The 22960-nt window shown below is 40.4% G+C and overlaps 3 protein-coding genes across 3 annotated transcripts; 1 reads left to right on the forward strand and 2 right to left on the reverse strand.

Moving 5' to 3' along the window:
- Positions 1 to 3: 3 nt before the first annotated feature.
- bida (BH3 interacting domain death agonist) lies at positions 4 to 4411 on the reverse strand. The gene is made up of 4 exons (XM_034686546.1): positions 4279 to 4411; positions 3671 to 3945; positions 1316 to 1446; positions 4 to 569 (listed from the first exon to the last, which is right to left on the reverse strand). Exons 1-4 carry the CDS (start codon positions 4323 to 4325, stop codon positions 372 to 374), a joined length of 651 nt encoding a protein of 216 aa, XP_034542437.1. The 5' UTR covers positions 4326 to 4411; the 3' UTR covers positions 4 to 371.
- A 1444-nt stretch (positions 4412 to 5855) lies between these two features.
- Positions 5856 to 12411, reverse strand: wee2 (WEE2 oocyte meiosis inhibiting kinase). Its single transcript, XM_034685168.1, has 12 exons — positions 12306 to 12411; positions 10049 to 10326; positions 9086 to 9294; positions 8817 to 8874; positions 8279 to 8448; positions 8059 to 8180; positions 7813 to 7959; positions 7613 to 7717; positions 7304 to 7389; positions 7020 to 7190; positions 6699 to 6847; positions 5856 to 6317 (listed from the first exon to the last, which is right to left on the reverse strand). Exons 2-12 carry the CDS (start codon positions 10316 to 10318, stop codon positions 6167 to 6169), a joined length of 1638 nt encoding a protein of 545 aa, XP_034541059.1. The 5' UTR covers positions 10319 to 10326; positions 12306 to 12411; the 3' UTR covers positions 5856 to 6166.
- Positions 12412 to 13691: 1280 nt separating this feature from the next.
- On the forward strand, positions 13692 to 22224 carry dennd11 (DENN domain containing 11). The gene is made up of 9 exons (XM_034685169.1): positions 13692 to 14288; positions 15543 to 15642; positions 15767 to 15925; positions 17966 to 18119; positions 18205 to 18343; positions 18902 to 19033; positions 19129 to 19279; positions 19493 to 19561; positions 19678 to 22224. Exons 1-9 carry the CDS (start codon positions 13883 to 13885, stop codon positions 19871 to 19873), a joined length of 1506 nt encoding a protein of 501 aa, XP_034541060.1. The 5' UTR covers positions 13692 to 13882; the 3' UTR covers positions 19874 to 22224.
- Positions 22225 to 22960: the final 736 nt, after the last annotated feature.

A 22960-nucleotide genomic window follows, 5' to 3' on the forward strand; every position in this document is an offset into this window, starting at 1 on the left:
AGATTCAAGAAAAATAGATTTATTTTTTTACAATTAATTTGTTGACAGTCATACATGTTCTAAACATGCTAAAAGTAAAAAATGGAAGAAAGAAAGAAGTACATCTATTTCAAGCGTCATTTGAAAAGATACAATTCATCAAAGTAAACGGAGTCAGAAGAAAAGAGTGCATTAATGAAAGATTCAAGTTTTAAACACAACCTCTTCTTTTTTAAATACTGACTGTAAACAAACTGATTACTTCCCTTTCATTTCTACTCCTCTGCACTCTGCCTGATCACAGACGGCAGGAAACGGGTTGCAGAAGCCACTTTCACATTCAGTCATCTTCCTCTTCATGATTCTTCAGTTATTTCCTCTCAGCTCTACAGTCACCTGGTCCCTCCATCGCTGACGTACTGAAGCGCGATGTTGAAAAGGTTTCTGAGCAGGTGTGGCGCCTGCTCGCACACTCCCTTCACCAGGGTCAGAGTCAGGGCTACAACGACCCTCTCCTGGGCCAAATGCTCCAGACCCACTCCCTGTCTCATCACCCTATCCACCTCACGAGTCAGGTGGTCTTTCCACTGCTGCAAAGCACAGAGAACACATGGATCAAACAGTGAAGCTTCATGCATCTTATTTCAAAAGCAGGAACATATGCATGACGTCTAAACTTAATACAAAGTGGTTTCTGGGAGCATGAAAAGTTTAACCAAGTTAATTCAAGCAGATAAAAAGATTGCAATATACCTCTTTATTTGTGCAGGGGTGCATGAAGTCAAGAGATAACACTTTGCTATTGTAGCTATACAACAAATGATGCACATAAAAACTTGCATCAACATTTTTTAAAAGATTAAAGCAACACAAAATCCCAAACAATGTTATGCTTAAAGGATGAAGTGTGTCATTAATAAATGAGCAGCAGCAGGTTTACACTACAAATCTGTGTAAATTGAATGTTCAATTTAAATGGCATATTGTCTGATCGTTTATCAGCAGCTGTGGAAAAGTGTGTGTGTGTATGAGGTGGTGACTGAGGTTACAGCTCTAGGGGAGAAGTTTTTCCACAGCCTGTTTGTGCATGTTGTCATGGTCCTGTAACTCTGACCTGATAGTAATGGGTTAACTCAAATGTGGCCCCAGTGGGTTGATTTTTAAAGACAAATAATTTGGGGCTCTGAAGGAAGTCAGTCACTACAAACCTCTGAAATCTTTAAGCATTATATATTAAATACTGAAATGGAGAGAAGTAGAGTTTTTTTCATTCATTACAGAGAATAATCATTATAACATCAACCATGAAAATACCTGTGCATAGGGACGCACTTACATGTAAGGGGGAGCTTGATATCTCCCTGCCGAGGTTCTGGGTCGCCTGAGCCATCACATTGCGCTCCAGCTGGTCTGCAATTTCTCTCAGCTCCTCTGCAACCCGCAGGAGTCCTGCCTCATCCCGGTTTCCTGTACAATCAGATAGTTAAACCATCAGCACACTTAGGACTAACATGTTTCTGACAACTGTTTCCATTCATGAGCATACAGCTCATTACAGAGCTCTTAGAAACAGTATGTAAGAAAGTCAAAATATTAATAAAAGAAGGAGTAAAATAAGATGGAAATAGAAATAAAATAAAACAAAGATCCATAAAATAGAGTAAAATAATAAAGTATATACAGAATAGTTCAAATTAGCTATGTACAAAAGCTGGGAATTAAGCTATTATATACAAAGATGTTAAAGTGGCAGGGATACTGCACAGTGTATTGCACGGTTTACCATTTAATTTGTAGCACATCTTTTTTGTTTGTTTCAAGTGAGAGAAGTACAAGTCTGAACATAGTTCACATCAAAGGTGTTATAGAATGAAGAAGATGACTAAAAACTTCCTTCTTTCACTTTCTATGTGTTAAGTTATAAAGAGGCTGTAAAGAGGACGAGTTATCAGATGTTTGTGTCAGCACTCTTGACTTTTGGACTGTGTTAGACATAACTCTTTATATGAAAGTGTAAGCAGGTGTGTGTACGAACTTAATTTAGATTCTACTTTTTATATTCACTTATTTTCCTTCTGTTGCTTTTGGACAGAATGTAAGCATGAAGCTATCAGATATACTTATAAATATATATATAGTATTCAATAAAACTACACAACACAATAACATATATAGGACTTAGCTAAGAAATGAACTCTCTGAGCAACACAGAGAGACTAATGCACGCTTTTATAACCAGCAGGCTAGACTACTGTAATGCTCTCCTTTCTGGTCTTCCAAAGAGCACAATAAACAAACTGCAACTAATACAAAATGCAGCAGTCAGAGTTTTAACGAGGACCAGAAGGAGAGCACACATTACACCTGTTTTAAAATCTTAACATTGGTTGCCTGCCTGTTACTTTTCTTATTGATTTTAAAATTCTTTTACTAGTTTTTAAGGCACTGCATGGCCTCGCACCAGACTACACATCAGAGATGCTTTTAGTGTATAAACCAGGAAGGTCTCTCAGATCCTCCGGCTCCTCTCTTTCAGCTGTTCCTCAGAGGGGAACAAAAACATTTGTGACGCTGCTTTCATCCACAACGCTCCTAAACTATGAAACAGCCTGCCTGAGGATCTGAGAGGAGCTGATTGAGATATTGAGACCTTTAAACGTAAACTAAAAACGGATTTATTCAGTTTGGATTTTATGTAGGGTTTAACAATATTATTACTTACCTTTTTACTGTTATATTGATTTAAATGTTGCTTTATTATTTTGCTAATTTTAACTGTTTCACTTATTTTATTTGTATTTATTTATTTATTCATTCATTTATTTATCTACTCAGTTTTATTGACATTTTTAGCCTTAATTTTATTTTCAACTCTTATCCTCTACACTCTACCATCAATACCCTGTAAACATACATGTAAATATACAATGCAACAATTCTCCAAGCAGAATTCCATATTTCTATTTATTTTATTATTTAACTGCTATTTTTTTAATGAAAAAACTACCTCTGCTACTCACCACTGCACTTTTATCATATTGTTTTAGCCTGTACATATTACAGTAGTCATGCCTATTTGTTGTTCTTTTGTATTTATAGCTGATGTTGTTATTATTTTCATTTTATTTTTATTTGTAGGTCTTATTCTTATGCCTTGTACAAAGAGAGCACAGTGTGCTTGAACACACAAGTCAAATTCCTTGTGTGTTCAAGCATACCTGGCCAATAAAGCTGATTCTGATTCCCCTTCTTTAATTGTATTTATTTTAATGATTTATATTCTTAATATTAATTTGACGCTTTAACTTATTTTAATTACAAATATTGTATTGTTGTTGGTGAGCATTAGTCTCTATTTTAAAATCAATTTTTATTATTATTTTTAAAATAAGTCTTGCCATTATTTTATTTCTGCTTCTTTCTTGTTTTCAATCGCTGTAAAGCACTTTGGGTTGCATTTGACTGGTATGAAAGGTGTTGTATAAATACAGCTTGGTTGATTGATTGAAGAAATGTAGCAACACACACCATGATAATGTGTAAATAAATGTGCATCTAACAGGATGTTACTGATGTAAATATCAGTGGAAGTATTAATAAGGGCAGAGTATTGCACAGCTGAGTTAAGCTTATGTTACCTGTGTATATGAACATTATGTTGCAGGTTAAAGTCACAGATGTAGTCACTCACTGGCCCACGGCTGATCCGCTGAAGGCTGCAGACCCTGCAGAGAAGCCCTGACACAGCTGATCTGATGACCGTCAGTCTGCAGGTCTCCATCGTCCACACCATCCTTCAGGGGGTCGTTCGCGTTGATGTCGCGGGCAAGGCAGATCTCCCTCCCCAAAGAGTGAAGCTCCTTCCCGTACTCAGGATTTCTGTAGTCCGCTTGGAGAAAAGTCAAGACGACCAAAGCAGCATTTTGTCCCCCTCTGAAGTCCTCCATCGAGACTCGGGATGTAGACCTTCAACACAACAATAGGAATGTAAAGTTACTCACTAACGTGAGTATTTAACATGAATCAACTACACACTATTGACTGCTACAAACTGAATACACACTTTTAAGTATTTCTACGTAATAAATTATGTTTGCTGTCTAACTGATAAGCTAGCTGAAAGATGAGCTAATGCTAACTTCTGTTAATCAAAGTTTAAGTTCAACAAAAAACAAAGTTACAGCTTCATCACTTTATGAATAACTCCCTGTACTCATATTCGTTTCCTATCACTTGAAATTAAGTTTTCGACTTCTTCAAAGTATCTTAGAAAGTGATGTGTCTTTGGGTACCGCTCACCGTCCAGATAGTACACCAGCTTCTCCTAAACAACCCGAGGAGCTCATCGTGCTGCTCGGTTTATTATCTGAAGAGTGAGAGGGGGTGGGGTCATGGGTGGGATGGTTCCTTGAATGCCTCACGTTGCCTTTGTTACAGTCGGAAACCACATATTCCAGTGCAATACTGAGCGCTATTGAGCTCAAAACAACTCAACTTTATTTATATAACACCTTTCATACATAAAAACATGCAGCCCAAAGTGCTTCACAAAATAATCAGAGACAGAAAACAGCAATGGTAAAATTATAAAAGGCATGATTATGAATAAAATACTTACAAATAAAATAAAATCAATACAGTAAAATTAATAAAATAAGTACGGAAGAGGATTAGGGCCACTGTAAATGAATTAAGGTCCAATATATTTTTTTTATAATTGTTCTAAGAAAAAAGGAATAATATATATATTTTGTTTTTTCAGTGGCCTTAATCCTCTTCCATTAACAATTGATAGTGGAAAGAAAAGCTAAAAATAAGGTAGCATTAAGATCAGATGAATAGAGGAAATAAATAGATAAATAAATCATTAAATAAGATAAATACATGTCAAAGCAATGATTAAAATAATAAAAATAATAATGCAGTGCAGGGCTAAAAATGAATTACACCAAATTAAAAGCTAAAGTAAAAAAAGTAAGTCTTAAGTCTACTTTTAAAATCACCCACTGAAAGCTCGACGTTTCCAAGTCGTTAATTTAATTATACTTGAGGCCACCTAGTGAACATGAGCTCATAGTTCAGGAGTAATAGCACATTGAAGATGAAATGAGAAAAATGGCACTTGAATATATATCCTTATTGAACAGCCATATTTTTTGTGTCAACCCTGTGAACTCGGATAACATTTATTTTTTACAAACTTTACTAGTTGTTGTCCCAGCTTCACTATTAGGGTGCATGGATTCCCCCTAGCTGGAAACTTGTTTGTCCGATTATTTGGACATCACCTGAACGCGGATCTTTACACGAGCAGCAGAGCTTCGTCGAAATGTGTGTGGTCGGTTGTGGTCCAGAGTCCATTGTTGCATTAGTATGCATTCAAATACCGTCGGAAATAGTCTCGATGGTTTCATTTCAATGACGTTGAAAAATCACTTAGGGGAATCAAAACAGAAACCAAGTCACCACACAAAGAGGAAAACATTCTAGTTGCGTTTAGCTTCATCTTTTATTCACCTATGAACCAAATTCTTACTTGAAATCCCTGAGTGATGTACTTTCCTTTGTGACTTCCAAGTTGTTCAAAATTGTATATTGTTAAATAAATGCAGTGATATACTTCAGTTAAAATTGAATTCAATCGTCAAGCCAAGGATTGTTTAACACTCTTATCTTGTGACAAAAAAATAATAACTTCACTTTCAGTTAGCTCACACTTCCTTGACTTTTCCAAGTCACTGAACCACAAATCACCATGTGGTTGGCTGCAGTTAGAGATAAGAGGAGCATTTTTTAGTGGAAAGTCCCTGGTGATGTTTTGTACTTGGGGCGCCATTAAGACAATAGTTTTAGAGGCAAATAAGCACTGAAATGTATCTGATAAAAAGCTTTAAAAGTTTATTTACAGTTTAAAAAAAAAGTTCATGCTTGGTTAAGTATGTTGGCATGCAGCAGTTACAAGCTGTCAAAATCACTTCAAGTGTAATATATTAGTTCTTCATCAACATTTGTCAGGGCTCTTAAGTCCTTCAAACACACTGCAAAAAAACACATCCACTCAGAAGACTCATTTAGGATTTTCCAGTTATTTCCAACAAAAACATTTTTATAATGTCTCATGTATACATGCTGCATTCTTACCAAGACTTGCATCAGAGCAAAGAAATGGCATGTGGGCCTCACACTCTTAGCAACCAAAACTCATGGAGCGTGCAGTATTCCTACCCACCAGCCTCCTCCCTGTTTTGGGTAGAGAACCCATCTTTGCAGACAATTTCAGCCCCAGAGAGAGGGTCTGCTTGGGGGACAGAGCAGCCTGACGAGCCTCCTGGAGCTCTCTGTGGAGAAAATGGGAACAAGTGAACGCTCTAAACATCAGCATGGAAAGTTAAACAGATCAGAAGCAGAGTTTGTTGCATCATTTTGGAGAAACTTGGCACAAGTATTGTTTTCATTGATTAAGGGATAGTGTGACTAGATTAAGAAAACAAGGGCCTACAACGCTGAACCAGTCCTTATTTAAAGTTATATTTTGGGCGTTTTTGCCTTTATTAATAGGACAGCTGAAGAGAATCAGGAAATGTAGGAAGTAGAGAGCAGGGGATCACATGTAGAAAAAGGTTGTGGCCATGAGTTGAACCAGTGACCGCTGCGATAAGGAGTTCAGGAGCTCACTGCAAAGGCCAACCAGCACCTCAGAACCATATTTTTAATCTTACTTTTCAAGCATAGCCGTCCTGAACTTCTCCACATTGAGCTCTCTGCGTAGCTGAGCAGCCAACCTCCCAGTCCGCTCCTCCCTCAGGACTGTGTGCTTGCACAGCTCCTTGGCAGTGGGTCGCTTTGTCAGATCTGGATCTAGCAAAGACTGAAGAAAAAGAAGACATATTATAAAGTTTTCAATGAGTACTGCTGAAGACAAGAGTTAATGTAAAGTGGTTTCATTAATGCTTTTTAAACAGGTGGGAGCTTAAGCATCAATCTTCAGCTCTGTTGTATTCAAACATTCAACAACTAATCATTCCAGTAATGAAGAGTACCTGAAGTAGGCTTTTAAAGGGAGGTGATAGCTCCTGTGGCAGTATTGGGAGCTGTCCCTGTCTCAGGCTGTGCCACTCATCTCCATTTTGGGGCAGAGGGGGAGCGCCGGCTGCCAGCAGCATCGTAAGGCCTAGAGCAAAGATGTCTGCCTTTGGGAGCTGGCTATAATCCTGCATGACATCAAGATGACTGAATAATCAGTATGAATGACACAACACAACTACCTTATTTATTTTAATTCAAGCAGACAGAGAGAAATCCTCCTTGTGCGTAATGTTTTCACCTCTTGCAGGACCTCACAGGCCAGAAAGCGACTGTCCCCTTCCTCAACATGAGGACTGTTTGTTGATGTCACATGACCCAGATCCCCTGCAGGAAAGAAAAATCTGATAAAAGCAAGCACGATAGATTTGACCACAGGTAAGGAAATACAGTTATGAGTCATATGTCGTATGTGCTGGGATATCAGATTCTGTCTTTTGTGGATTTGTTGATTACTTTTGTTGTTCCATGTTTGTGACAGGGACAATACAATTACATCTTTTCTTGTATGTAAAAGGCAGAAATGTGTCCACACTTCAACATTAAATACCTATTTTGTAAATGACTCCTGCTGAGTTGCTTCCATCATCTTCCTCTTCGCTCTCTCCCTCTCCCTCTGCACTTGTGCAGGAGCGCTGGCAGATAAATATGTTGCCTGCAAAGATTTGACCCAAGGTAGATTTCATGCTCAGGAGCATTTTCTTTTAGACAGACCAAAACGACAGATACAAACTTCTGAAGGAGACGTACTTGGTTTGATGTCCAGGTGTACGAGGCCTGAGCTGTGGATGTACTTGAGCCCCATTGACACTTGTAAGAGCAGATCCTTGAGCTCAGCCTCTGAAAACAGCTCACCATGCATCTCCTTCTTCAGGATGGCATCGTTAAGACTTCCACCTGACACACAAACATTACAGTTTCAGAACTGAGTTATTCAATCTATTTAGGAGTACACGTCAGACTAAATGAGCTTCTAATGCTGAAGGGAAAACCTACCATCACAGTACTCATTCTGAATAATCATGTGATGCTCCTCTGCCCATGCTGAATAATAGCGAACAACATGTGGGTGGTGCCCGAGAACAGCATGTGCATACACTTCCTTCAGGGCCAGCTGCCTGAGACGACATAAAGGGATCAATTTGAAGACATTGTGACCAACATGAAACAAAACTGGACAGATCTGTTTCTGCCAGAGAGCAACATGTCGACTCACTCATTGGCCGAGCCTGCCAGGGGTCGGCGAGAGCGTTTAATGGCGTACAAGCAGCCGTCCAGCCTCTTCACACACTTGTAAACTGCCCCAAACTCGCCCACGCCAATGCACTCCAGCTCCAGGAACTCACTCTCATAGCGCGACAGCATGAGGGCCTGGACAGCTCGTCTCTGCCAGAGAAACAGACAGAGGGCCGGGTGGTGAAAAACCAAAGAGATGTCTAAAAGGAGGAACATACGTCACAGAGCTCAGGCTTGGTTTGATGACGGCCAGGAGATCCAGGTTGTTTTGTCTTTGGTGCTTCACCAAATATGGTCGCACTTCCATGTGGAAAATGTGCGGTGAGGCTTCTGACGGAGCTTTTAGTCGGAGATTCCTTAGAGATATCCCGGAAGCAGGACTGACAGCATGTAATTTTGGACCAAACAACAAGTGAGGAGGCGGCTGAAGATGACAAAGCCTGATGATGAAATCATATCAGAGGCATCTGAAAGGGAGGGTTACATCCAGCAGAAAGCACTGATAAAAATAGCTGTACCTTTGGTGGGAGGAAGGCTTCATCATCCTCCTCAGATGACGTTAAACTGTGTTTCAACCTGCCAAAGATAAAAAATGGGCCTTTAGACCTTGATAGGCTCTGATCCATACTGTGTTAGTAAAGGATTAAAGAGTCAGCTGAGTTAGTGCGCTGAACACAGAAAGTCAGATATTTAAACCTTCACCTGAGTGCACTGTGTGTGCTCAAAGTGCTCAGGTGTGAAGAACTCAGTCATCTACATCTAAGATACATCATAAAGCTGACATTACCTGCGTCCATAATCGTCATCATCATCACTCCTAAAGTTGGTCCTCCTATGCATCTCGCTGTCCCTGCGGACCGTGTCAGGGGTGAAAGGATTCACGTTGACAGAGGGGACCTGGACGAGGTTAGGAGCAGCTGACACAAAACACAAAGTCCTCTGATGACGACCTATCTTAGTGCTGGAGCAAGGCTGGGTCGCTTTAGAGAGCAGGCTCTACGGAGGGGAAAGGGAAGTCATGTCAGTAAGGGAACAAATACTGCAGCATAAAACCCCAAAATCAAACTAAAGAAGCCCCAAAAGGAGTCAATGGAATATCAAAATAAGATATGAGAACAAAGTGCACAATGAAATGTGTAATAAAATGGTCAGAGTCCATATCTCTCAGAGCCTTATAGAGGCAGATCAACAGTTAAAGACAGAGCTGCAGGTTTTTTTCTTATTTTTGTGACAGTTTGCATTTAGAAAACTCTCAGTAGAGGACATAAGAGGCTGTGAAGATGACAAAATGACAGAATCAGTTATGCAGGACTGTCCTACACCGTTAAAAGCCTTGTAAAGGAGAAAACAGACTTTGAATCAGTCCTTGAAGACAGGGGGAGGCAGTGTGTGTAAGCTTTAATTGGGCTGATATGCTTTCTCTTTCATGCCATCTTTAGAGTCTGGCAGTAGAGAAGTAGAGACCTTAATTAGATATTATTTATCAATGGACTGTGATCGATACAAGAAAGAGGGCATTACAGTAGCCAAGTCTACTTGAGATAAATGCCTTGAGAAGATTTTTGGCATCTTACTGGGATACTGGAACATTTGCAATATTTCTCAGAAATGGAGCAAGGTTGTTTGGTCATCTTCTCTAGGAGTTCGCTCTACAGTCTTTAAAGATACCGCTTCTTTTACTGGCGTGACATTTAAGACAAGCTTTTACAAATCATCTACAGGTGCAAACTCACTCTGGATTAATCCCCACCTTTGGCGTGCTTGGGGAGTCACAGAGCCGCAGTTTCTTCCAGGAAGCGTAGGGTATGGGGCTGGTGCAATGTCTAGGGGAAGATATAGTGATACTTCTGCTGCGGTGGCGCTGCACCCTGGGCGTCCTGCATGCAGAGCCGGGACTGCGGATCCTGGGGCTCTTGATCCTGAAGGTGCAGTCGTCAGAGCTGTTGTCACTGCTACTCCCCTCCTCTCCACAGCTTGAGAAGTCCAGCGCCTGGCTGATCCCGTCAAACACCGTCGCCATAATTGGGCCTGTGTTTGGCAGAGATATCTTGTAAATATCCGTCATGTGACCACCTCTGACAAAAATGAAACACTCAATACACAATGACGTGGGATTAATGTTGTGCAATATACAACAAGACCTGCATTTGAGTTTCTGTTCCCAACCCATGATTTTTTCCACATTTCCACAGGTACAAGCTGAAGTTCAAATGGACTTGATCTGGCTTTTTAACCTTTAAGATTTGAATAAAAATGAGACTGATGCAGATTTGAGACTCCACTTTTATTGCCGTACATGACTAGGTAAGACAACTCGCTTCCGTCCTGGTTTTTTAAAGAAAACTGGACTGGATAAACCTGATCCAGATACAGACTTGTACCAAATCTGGAATATCATTACTTGTTTGATATTAACAGCTAAAGGTGAAACATTTTATTGGGACAAGATCCCTTGTTCTTTTTACTGCATCAAAGTCTGGCTCGTCAATGTTGTTTGTAGCAATTAAGCAATCCAAAACCAAAGTTTGAACAAATGTTCAAAGTCTCAACATCATTAAAATATTTTCTCTAACCTGCCTTCAGTTTGAATGGTTTTATACAGATAAAAACAAGACTGGATGACCTGATACAATCTGATCTAAGCTGCACAGGTATTGTGCTGCGTCTGTAGGAACTTTCCTACATGTAATGTCTTCTCTGGTGCGGTAGTCAGGAACAAACAGGTGCAGCAAATGAAAGATTTGCACACAGAGAACAAAAGACAGACAGACAGGAGTCTTGGTTGCAAAAGTTATTGTTGAATAAAGTTAAAGCTGGCTCACTTTATTCAACACGCATTTTTACAACTAACTCCCATCCGTTTGCCTTTTGTTCTCTGTGTGTGAGTCCTTCATGTGCTGCACCTGATCTAATCTGTGCAGATAAATATTTTTTAACAACCAGTTTTCATGGTTTAATCTGATCAGATTACTTTTAAAAAAACTGGGCCAAGGGTGCAAGTTAACCTTAAAGCAGTGGTAGAAAGTAATTCATTAGATTTACTTATGAGAGTGTAGTTGAGTAGCTTTTTTGTGTACTTGTACTTTTTGAGTAGTTTTCAAAATGAGTCATTTTAATCTTACTTGTTTTTTCAAATCCAACACCTCTCTCCTCTCAATAAAATAGTCAGCAGGCCACAATTATAAATGTTTCATCAGAAAGAGACATCTTGCGAGCTGGACAATTAACACAGGCCTCTAAGCACAGCAGGCTGGGACTTGTGTTCAGTGACTGTCTACGAAGTGCAATACTGAAAAACATGGACAGGTTTAGTGTATGTGGAAGTTACAAGTCATTGAGGTCATCATCAATAGTGACCAGGTCCAGTGTCTTTTTGGATCAAGCTTTAAATAAGTGTAGTGTCTATAAAATCACCTCTCCAGGCTCAAAAGTAAGTACTCCTACTTCAAGTAAATGTCATTTAAAGTACATCTTACTTTCATTTGAGTATATTCTCAGGCTGTTAGTTTGACTTCCACTAAAGTAGATTTTCATCAAAGTAACTGAACTTTTACCTGAGTCGAATATTTTAGTACTCTTATTACTGTGCCTGTATGCAAATAAACCTTTAATATGTTCCATTTATAAATAATTTGAACCCAGCATACTTTAAAATGGTGAGCCAATTGTATTGGTTCATATCATGCAACCTTATTAAATTCGTTTTAATGTTTGGTTGAAACATGAAAAAGTAAAATATAGTTAATATCTTAAAGAGAGAGGAAAAAACCACAACATGCTGCTTGATTATCTCTTAAGTTCTGCTATGAACTGTGTGCTCTAAATAAATTAACCCTTTAATATCCCTGATTGGTGTGTTTCCAGGAGGAATATTTCAAGTATTTCAAAATCATGCAGCCCCCAGGCTCACATGTCACACTTATTTGAAAAGCTTCACAGAATGAGTCATAAAATCAGACTTTACTATGTTTCATTAGTCTGATATTGTCTGTTTGCCAAATACTCACGATGAAGTCTCCTCTGCCACCACCAGCACGTTTGAATCTCGCGCGCTGTATGTAAATTACTTCCTGCTTAAATGACCTTTGCTACCTGGTGAACACACACCCTGCTCTTTGATTGGCTGAAAGGTTTCGGCACACCTGAATTTAAAATGGTTGTTGATTGCATAAACAACTTTAAACAGCGTTTTAAAACCATGAAGGACGATGTATGAAATTCAAGGATGCATGTTTATTAGTTTATCACAGTAGAATACACACACATTCACATTGAATGGCTGCTTAAATAACATGTAAAACATGTTTGACGAGAAGAAAGAACAATAAAAAACAAAACATTCATGATACACAAAAAGAAAGATCCGTTATAAAAATATATTAACCTGATTTTTCGAAGATTACCATGTGAGAAACTACGGAGGCCCTGAAGGTCAACCGCACAACAGTTCATGATGAGCAAAAAAACATTCCACTGAATGCAAACATTAAAACACAAATACATCATGAAACACATTTACGTCTCATATAAAAAATCATAAAAGGTAAAAATATATTTGAGTTCTGCAAATTCTTTCAAGAGTTATGATATATTTGTCTTTCAAGAAATAATTTGCCTTTCATGAAACATTTATTGGCAGTGAGTGGTTCATGGGTTTTATCAAATATTTTTTGCATTTTGTGAGATGTTTGTTTTTCATGAAACAAGTTTGCCTTTGTAAAATATATGTACATTTCATGAAATATTATTGCATAATTTTGGGCACTTTTTCCATTAATGATGGGACATTTGAATTTGGGGGGCGGGGGCAAACATCGCCCCAATATATTTGCATTTTATTCAAATCTTTGTCATGAATTATCTGTTTCATGAATTTATTTTGGTGATGAGTGAAACATTTTTTTAGTCATGAAATGTTTTGCAGACGATCTTCAGGGCCACCACAGAACATTTATATTGTTATAGAACAAAATACAGAAAAATAAATAAAAGTCGAAATACAAAAAATAAGAAATTGTGTCTTCAAATGTTTTTCCTTCTTTTATTAATAACTCCATAATATTTTTTATAAAAATAATATTTCTATACAAGTGGTAGAAAACAGTGCGCCCAAAGGAGAACATTACAAAGCCACCATTAATGTCACACCAAACCAATCTGTGTGTTTTATCAATAAGATAGAATCTACAGGTTTTACAGATGCTGTGGTACCATGGTATGAGTACACAGGAGAAGACACTGTGCCATTCAAATTACAAGTGACCTAAATGAGAATTGGATAAAGGGTTATACTGAGTTTTGATCAAATATAAGAGCACAGAGTTTGCGTCGAACCAAAAATGGGTCATTTTATTAAATAGTAATAAAGACACGTGGGCGGAAGTCTGCGACGTCATCAAAACAGTGAGACGGGCGGAGGGAAAGTAGTCCGTCAGTGGATGTGACACGCTTACAAATACACAGAAAACAACCAAGAGAGCAGCAGGACACCATGATCCGGCTCCAGTACCGTGTTTAGTGCGCTCGAATCAACCGGACAGCAGACTTTACGGATATTTGTCTCCTTTTTCGAAACAGCAGCACCATGGTGAAGAAGTCGGACCGAGCCCCGCTGCTGGACTGGGAGGAGACCCCACCACCCGAGGCGAACCAGACGGCCCCGCCGCAGCCTGACGCACCGGCGGAGAAAAGTTCTCAGCCTACTGGCCGGGGGACACCCAGCACCGGTACCGGGGCCGGGACTGGGTGGAGCAGTAACGGGAACGGCCCCATCACCTGCAGCCCGACGAGGAGCCTGACAGCTGGTGTGGCCAGCGGGAACGGAAGCCCGGGTCGGCCGCGGACAGGGATCTCTGGGCACGGCTGGGATCGCCCGGAGCTCCTCGGTACGGATCGTAATGTTCCCTTCCCCGGCCTCTCCGTGAGGGATCAGTGGGAGGAGAAAGACCAGATCGTGGCTGTGTTTGTAGTTACCTTTGATACTAGATCAGGTAAGATATCACATTATAAAAAAACAAAAAGAGCAAAGGGTGGGAACCACAGGGGACTCACGATACACCAGCGCTCCCCATATTATCGACATGTATTGATCAGTCGATTATCAGACTTTCCTGTTCCTGCTCATTCCACATATACTTTCATCCTTGGTCTTTACCCTAGAGCCATAAATCTGTTTTATCTGTTGTTGTTTTTGTTGTTTGTCTGTATCCATATTGTGCATCACCTGCCCCACCTTCTGAGACCAACAAAGTTGCACCTGATGGCTCTCCAACATGAGTCTAGTTCTGCTGAGTGTTTTGCTTAAATGATAGATTTATATTGGTCTTTGTCATAAAAAACAAAAACAAATAATATAAACGGATTGATTGATTTACAGAGACCATGAAAACGATGATATCACCAAACTGCCATTCTGCTATAATTTAAAAATTGTTAGACGATCCATCGCGATTCCTGACTGACAAATGTCCCTTTTAGATATAAGTATAAATGTCAGTAATGCTACCACAAGAAGTCATGAAGTAGTGACACAGTGATTAAAACTCATTAAAAGCACCTATTTTTTAATATTTGATGTCAGTGATTTGATAACCATATTGCATGAGTCAGGACTACAGCATATTGCCATATTAGCATTTTGTCCCACCCTTATGATCTTTTAACTAAACATCTCAGCTGAACAAGATAACTACATCTCTAAAATGTTAATCCTATTATTGTAGTCTGTAAACACCAGTCTCCTGTCTAATGAGCTAAAGTGCATTATACTGAGTCATCAAAATAATGCACACTGCTTTCAGCTCAGTTTGGGCTTTCAAACATTTTAATTATGAAGAAGAAGTAAACTGATACACGATCATTCAGTGCTGGTGAAATAACGCTCCTTTCTCAGAAAATGAACTTCCTGATCTGACTCCCTGAGTGATCAAATGTACTGTAAGCAAGAAAGAATTGAGTGAATGAGGCCATCTTGTATAAATGAAAACACCCCCTTCATTCAATTAGGATATAATTTGCCAGACCTCATAAAAACATTGAAAACAAGGCCAGGATGTCAGCACTGGGCTTCATTTAAAGAGGATGTCAGTGTATGGGTGTTTACAGTTGCTGAGTCCGTGCTTTCTTACTGTCTCTGACCTCCTGACACCACATGACTCACAAACAGATTGAAGGGAAGACGCAAAGATGAAAGCAGAGAATATGGGAAGTAGTTTCATTTTTTTCTGCTTGTGTGTCATGTGCAGGGAACATGGTGGAGTGGTGCCTGCCCCATGACATCAACCTAGATGGGGTTGAGTTCAAATCGATGGCCAGCGGTTCCCATCGGGTCACCAATGACTTCATGTATGTACCTTTACCAAATCAGGAAACACGAAATCTAGTCCTGAGGGGGAACATTTGCCTCTTCAATCCCTGCAGGGAATCTGTCTCTGTGTTTACTCCTCTTCTCTGTTTTGCCCTTGGCTAGATATTTCCGTAAAGGCTGTTACTTTGGGCTGGCCTGTTTCGCGAACATGCCTGTGGAGAGCGAGCTGGAGCGTGGAGCTAGGATGAAGTCTGTGGGAATCCTGTCTCCCTCCTACACTCTGCTCTATCGCTACATGCACTTCCTGGAGAACCAAGTTAGGTAAGTCGTCCATGAGTGCGTCATGTGTCCATTTCCTTCAGTTCCTTTTTTATTTTTCCACCTTTGCATTCACCCTCTCCTCTGTATCCTGTTAACCTTTATTTGTTTTCCCCTCACTGTGGCCACAGGTTTCTCTTTTTATGCTTGCCTCCTGTTGTTGCTGCTTTGTTACATTTTCCCCTCATCCATTTATCATGAACTCAGAGTCCCAGCTCAGCTTTCATCACAGTAGCACACTTCCATGCAGGTTTTGTTTTAAGCATAAGCACGGAAGTAGATGAAGCCTTGACAGCCTCTCTTTTATTTTCTCCAGTAGCTCTGCTCCTCTGCTGCAGACCTCTATCTGAAAAGAGAGGCTTAAAATGTCATTTGTCTGGGTTGTCTTGTGTTTTAAAGTCTCTGTGCTGGAGCAAGTAGATTCCTGAGATGGTGAAGTAGGTCAGTGAAGATTACTAAATGGTTAAAGTGGTTGCTATGGCTTCTTTCTAGCCATATTTCTTTCACCAAGCATTGTGCACAGTAAGGTTAGCTCATCCAGCAGGTTTCTCACAGTATGATGTCCTCTTTGGTTCAGCACAGAACGCTGTTAAACTTTAAAGGCTGTGCAGCTGCAACCCAGAGAAAAGACACAACTAAGATTTGCTTCAAACTAAAAACCCTTACAAAGGAAAATCCTGTTGAGATTGATCATTAATTGGCATCCTGAAGCACCTCCAGCGGCAACTTATCAAGATGACGCCATCAAAAGGAGTCTTTTATACCATCTTGTTTCACTAATGTGTATCAAAAAGGGCACATACGCAGTCAACTAAAATATTCTCCATAGGAATTTAATGTATTTAAGATTTGGCTCCTACAGTGGTGAAACAAAAATAGTAAAGTGGCAGTTTTATTATACAAGTGGCCTGAGTAATGGTTTCCTTTTCAGTCAGGGGGTGGTATAGGTCCCCCTTGAAATCTGACTGGCCACCCCAAGTCCCTCAGCTTTGATTGGCTCCTGGGCTTGTCAGAAATGTCACTTGTGTGATAAGATCATCTTTTTGCACTGTGTTGACCATAGACTGTATAAATTATGGACGTAGTATCCCTGACGTCACCCATCTGTTTCTGAAGCACTGTTTTGAAGCCAATCGTCGGCAGCAGCCATATTGGATATGCTGAAGTCAACCTAATGTCTGTCGAGCTAGTGTGAGGTAAAGCAACAGCTACAGTGTTCCCGCCTGTCAGTCAAGTCAGCTGTGCCTCTCATAACAGAAAAACTGGTACAATTAATATCATCTTAACTTCCACGTTCTGAAAAAAATGAGCTGTCCAGACTACACTCCTCCTTTGTACCAGACTGTAAACATGTTTATTTCTGCTGTTCCGGAGCCAGCCTCAAGTGGACACTTGAGGAACTGCAGTTTTTAACACTTCTGCATTGGCTTCAATTCTAGCGGCCGGAGGTTTCCACTTGGTTGTGACCAGCTTTCTTTGTGTTTCAGCGTTGCATATTTTCTTTTGCCGTTACTTTGGACAAACATCTTCTTTAAAGAATCAAGCAAAGGAGATCTATGTGCTGCCACTTTGTTGTGCTTTTTATTTCTTAAGTTAAAAAATGAATCTAATATCTGTTGATACATGATGTTTGGAGATAAAGTAGATGTGATTATTTGAGGTAGAAAGGGTACTGTTCATTAGTGTGCGTTTGTGCACACATACGTCATGCCACCCCTGCATATGTCTGTGCACCCTGCTGGGTCCGCCCAGTTAAAAAGTCCTCCTGCTTGTGATGTCAGACAAACACTGATTGAGTAAAATAATCCTGATAGTTATTTTATTATTTAAATCTATTGGCTTACACAGCATGAGGTGTGACCGTGATGCGCTTTCATAACAGAGCAGCGTTGACAGAGCATTGATATGAATATGTGATTTGTTTGAACATGCTTAGGCATGCTTTGTCTCCTTTATTTTACAAAGCTGGTTAGACGTGGATGACTTGTACCTGAACATTTTCTTTCTCTCCTCCTCTTCCTCCTCCCCCTCCTCCTCCTTCAGACACCAGTTGCAGTGTCCAGGCCAGTATTCTCCACTAGAGGCCTTCTACGATGATAAAAAGGCGGTGCTCCCCCCTGCAGGAAACGGTCTGGTCACCGCCTGCCCAACCTGGAGTGTTACTACCATCAATCGCTGCATGCACCCAGAGATGAAGGTCTGAGAACAGTCCTGTATTGTCAGTAAAACCAGTTTTGCTTCACAGATTATGACCCTTTTTTGTCCCGTTCTGCCCCCCGTAGATCACTCACCCAGCTGGCTGCATGTCTCAGTTCATCCAGTTCTTTGGGGAGCAGATTATGGTGCTGTGGAAGCTGGCACTACTTAGGAAACGTATCCTCATTTTCTCTCCCCCACCTGTTGGCGTTGTCTGCTACAGAGGTGAGAGGCTCCAACACACACACTTACACACACACAGCTGTTTAAATGCTTATTATCACTGTAAATAGGAGTCTGACTTATAAACAGGGTTTGCCTCAGAGCCGGGAGCACTGCCCTCACTACCATCATCACAACACTTAACACAACAACACTGATATTTAAACTGTATTAACTAACAGAATGAAAACATTTAGTTTGAAATATAACTCAATGTGCAATAATGTTTTGTTTTGCAATAAAATTTGTATGATTTGCAAAACTTCCTTTAAGAAATACATGCCTGACCTCGTTTTTACTACTTGTGGTTGAGATTAATGGGAGCACGTGGAAAATGCATTATCTGTTTCAAGTGATGCACGGCAAATTTCTTGGTGTAATGTACAACAACAATGAATGCATCCCCTTCTATTCAAAATGATCATGCTCTTATAAATCCGTGCACATCAGAGCTGCTGTCTCTTTATTCTTGAGTACAAAGAGTGTTGTAAATGTCCTAGATGTGTTCTTATATTGAAGTCCTTGAGATATGTCATTCACTGTGCTCTTGTGCCCCTTTAGTGTATTGCTGTTGCTGCCTGGCCAATGTTTCCTTGCCTGGATTTGGTGTCACTGTGCCTGAGTTACGGCCCTTCTTCTACGTCAACATTGCAGACATCCCCGCCCTGGAGACCGAGCTGTCATACGTAGCCTGTGAGTGAAACTTTGCTGTGAAAATGTTTGTATTTATTTGTAATTTTTTTTATTAAATGACACCTAATGTGTGTCCATGTTTTCTTACTTTCAAGGTACCACTGAGAAGATTTTTGAGGAGAAGAAGGAGCTGTATGATGTTTATGTTGATAACCAGAATGTGAAAACTCACAAAGCTCATCTGCAGTCGCTGCTTCGAGTGAACGCATCGGATAAAGAGAAGTACAGAAAACTGAGCGAACAGAGGTACATACACAGCACACCTTAAAACTACCATCAGATTAATGAAATGTTTTCAACGCACTGAAAAATGTTGCAAGAAATAAAATAGACTCACAAAATAAGGCGAGGGAGGTTTGGTTGTAGTTGCAGAGGGATCATCAAGAGGACATGCAACATGAGAGGCTAGAGGATCTTTTAATCAGATGTTTTAATCATAGATGATTATTTGTGTTCCAGACAACTGTTGCTGTACTCTCAGGAGGTAGATGGAGACTGCACTTCAAATGAAGAGGATCTTTTCATCCTGTGAGTCCTTGAAAAGTGTTTCATGTTTAAGGATAATGCTGCTTTGTGTTGGTTTTGTCACAAGAATGTGTCGTGGAGGGTTTATGATACAGCTGTCCTTCAACCCGTCCTCCCAGGTTCTTCATGGAGCTGAACAACCGCATCTTCCAGACCTTGTCTGAGGTAGCAGGGAGCATTGATCCCACCCTCACCGAGGAGCACATGAGGGCCATGGGGCTCGACCCCCAGAGCGATCGCTCCTTCCTGATCGACCTGCTGGAGGTTTACGGCATCGATGTCACCCTGGTCATAGACACTCTCTGCTGTCCCTAAGCCTCTCTCTGCTTCAGAAACTCAGAATACCACTGGATATTTGTGCCTTTAAGGCCCCCCACACACATACACACACACACCCACGCACACACACACTCAGAGACACTGCCTCTTCCCTGGGACCTCCTTCCGACGCCTGCAATCCCCTTGTGGGTGTCTGTTTACTCTGTGTGTGTCTCATGTGACCTGTGGAGCTCGTTTCCGTCCTGTGTGGATGACAGAGACACTTAATGTTGTTGCACAGGTCCCACGGTGGCTGATAAACACTCTTGCCTATCAGACGGTGCCCTGGGCAGCAGTGTGCTCTTATTTCCATTCAAGTCCTGCATCATGTTTCAGGAATATTTGTTCACTAATTCATGCTTTTTTGACTGAGAGCTCACCCTGAAGCACTGGATTAAACATCTTGCTGTGGTCATCACAGCTGGGTGATGATTAGTCGTCATCCTCTGCACCAATCACAGCAAAGAAGACACCCAGACCTTCACTCCTTTGCAGCTTTAGTGACCACTTACATGAAGAAAGATTCACATTATATGGGTGAGTTTTTACTGCTGGAAATGAACTTCATGACATATTCTATCCATCTATCCATCCAAAAAAATATCAAACAATGATATGGATGGTTTTGTTTCTGTTGTTGTGACTCTGAGGGAGCAGTATATGAGATGCTTTATTAAGAGGAAAAGGAAGCAATAGGAGTCTGTTTCATAGTTAAAATCATCAGCCATAACTTTCACACGTGAAAGAGTGTTGAGTGTTTGTAAAAGAAAAGTTTAAGAAGTTTGTTGAGTGTTTTTTCATGAAAAAGATAGTTAATAATGAAGCTGTGTTGCAGAATGAGAAAAGCTGTTCACCATTTTTGCACCTTGAACATAAATCTATCTGATTGTGTGTCTCTGTGTGATGGAGGTCTGATGGAGACTTACACTTATGTCACGTTTTCCCTTCGTAAGCTGGAGGTTTTTACTGTCAGTGAATGTGACCATATGACTAACTTAACATGAATGCTGCACTTTGTAAAACACTGGATTGTTTCTCGTTGCACACGGTGTCCATGCTTAACTGTACCTTTTTTTAAACTATGTTAATGACTTACAGTCTGCAAGTGCAGGCTGTTGTTGTTTTTTACTTGAACCAGAGGCTTGAGGACCAGCGGACACTATTCTATAATATCTTCTGTGCTCCTGTTTTTGGAAGAGTCCCTGATGGAGCTGTTTGTGGTTTACTTGTTGACCAGCTTCAAAGAGATCCTGTTTGTCTGTCTGTCTGCGTCCTTGACAAAGATCTCTTTGTGTTTGGAGGATCTGGTGTTGGTCCTCTTTGGGCAGATTTATATAGAGGCCCCCCCGTCGGTTCCAGCTGAGGGGTTCTCTCCGCCTTTTCATCACAGTCTCATTGAGTGAATCCAGCTCTAGAGATGGGCCAACTGTGTCTTTTGAATTTGCCTGGCAGGACTGGTTAAGTTTCTCCATCACATTGCCAATCAGAGAGATAATTTGTTCCATGTTGGAACACATGAGGCGGATGCTCGCCTCAAAAATTTGGACTGAGTGGTTCTCAAACATGCAAGCTTAAATACCAAGTCTTTTTTTAACACATCTTTTTGATTCACTTTTTTACTCTCACGCTGATGAAACGACCTTTTTGGGGACTGTTCCCCAGATTAAGTACTACTGATGGTCTTAAAGCCAGTTCTGTGCTCTGATTGGATCCTGTGAGCTTTTTCTGGGATGGTAATAAAAAAGAAGAAGTGCACCAAGTGTTGTATTATAAAGAGAAAGGCACTAAAGCTTTGTTGTTTAAATGGGGCCTTAAGGAATTGTGATGTTCTCATGCTTACCACAGCAAAGTGTCTGACTTTTTTCTGTTTGCGCGTCAACAGTATTTGCTAAAAGATTAAGAAGACTGTCCTTTAACCGTTGACTCATTCACAGTGGCTGATGCCTGTAATGATGTTTGCTTTACAGGTGTACGTTAAATTTAAAAGGGAATGTACACAACACACACTACTGTATAAAATGCCTTCTTTGTTGAGCCGTTCACAAATGTGTACCAGCATTAGCTAAGTGAGTTGTTTGTACTGTGTGTCACTCTACTGAATGTCAAAGACAGCAAAAGTATTGCACACATGCAGCAACACATCCACGTAATGTTTTCCTTCTGGATTGTACTGTAAATCAAGAGCTTTCACCTGAATAACTGGATAATAAGTCTTCACCTTAATAATGTGAAACACTGTAAGAAATGTCAGTAACGTACCCATGAACTCAATAGCATGAGCAACTGTTAATTTCACTGTACTGCCATTGTTAAACAATAAAACATTGATACAGTAAGGTGTTATCTAATCCTCTGCATCACTATTTTCATCTATTTCTTAAATAATCTCAGCCTCCTCCTCTCTCCTCCTTCTCTCAGCAGATTTACAGCTTTCATTGTTTTCTAATAAACTTTTAGGACGATCCAGGCAAACAAAGAAAGAACTCCGGCAGCTGCAATGAAATGAAAAAATCAAAAGCAGTCGGGGGAGATAGGGCCAAAACAGGCTTGTCACCTCACCCTGTTCTCTACCTGACATCTCTCCACTTAGTCCCTCTTCATTGCTTTTCTCATTTCTTTTCATTTGCTGGGTGTGATGGGCAGTGAGAGCGAGCACGGAGACAGGAGGTTACAGGATGCTGTAGCCAGCTGTTGACCCTCCCCAAGGTGTTGTTGGCCTAACTTGACAAAATACCAGTGGTGTCCTGGCTCTCACTGCCCATCTATCCTCGTCCATCTTTATGTGTGGGTTATGGGGGATATAAGGAGTATATATATTGGGATGAAAGTGCAGTGTGGGTGAGTTTCCTCACTGAGCGCTTATCCTTTACATTTGAACAAGAATACCTCATGTTGATTTAAAAAAGTCCAACAAAATGCTCATCAAGAGCAGGTGTAATATGATAAACAGTGTGTTTCAGCAATAGGTCACAGTTTTGGTCGATCAGCTGTTTCTTTATGTTTAACACATTACCTGTTCTAACATGTCCCTCCTGCATCCAGAATAAGTCCATGGTTGTTTTTCACCACTGAATTTGTACTAAT

Source organism: Notolabrus celidotus, chromosome 6 (genome assembly GCF_009762535.1).
Source record: "Notolabrus celidotus isolate fNotCel1 chromosome 6, fNotCel1.pri, whole genome shotgun sequence".
In the NCBI taxonomy this organism is placed as follows: domain Eukaryota; kingdom Metazoa; phylum Chordata; class Actinopteri; order Labriformes; family Labridae; genus Notolabrus; species Notolabrus celidotus.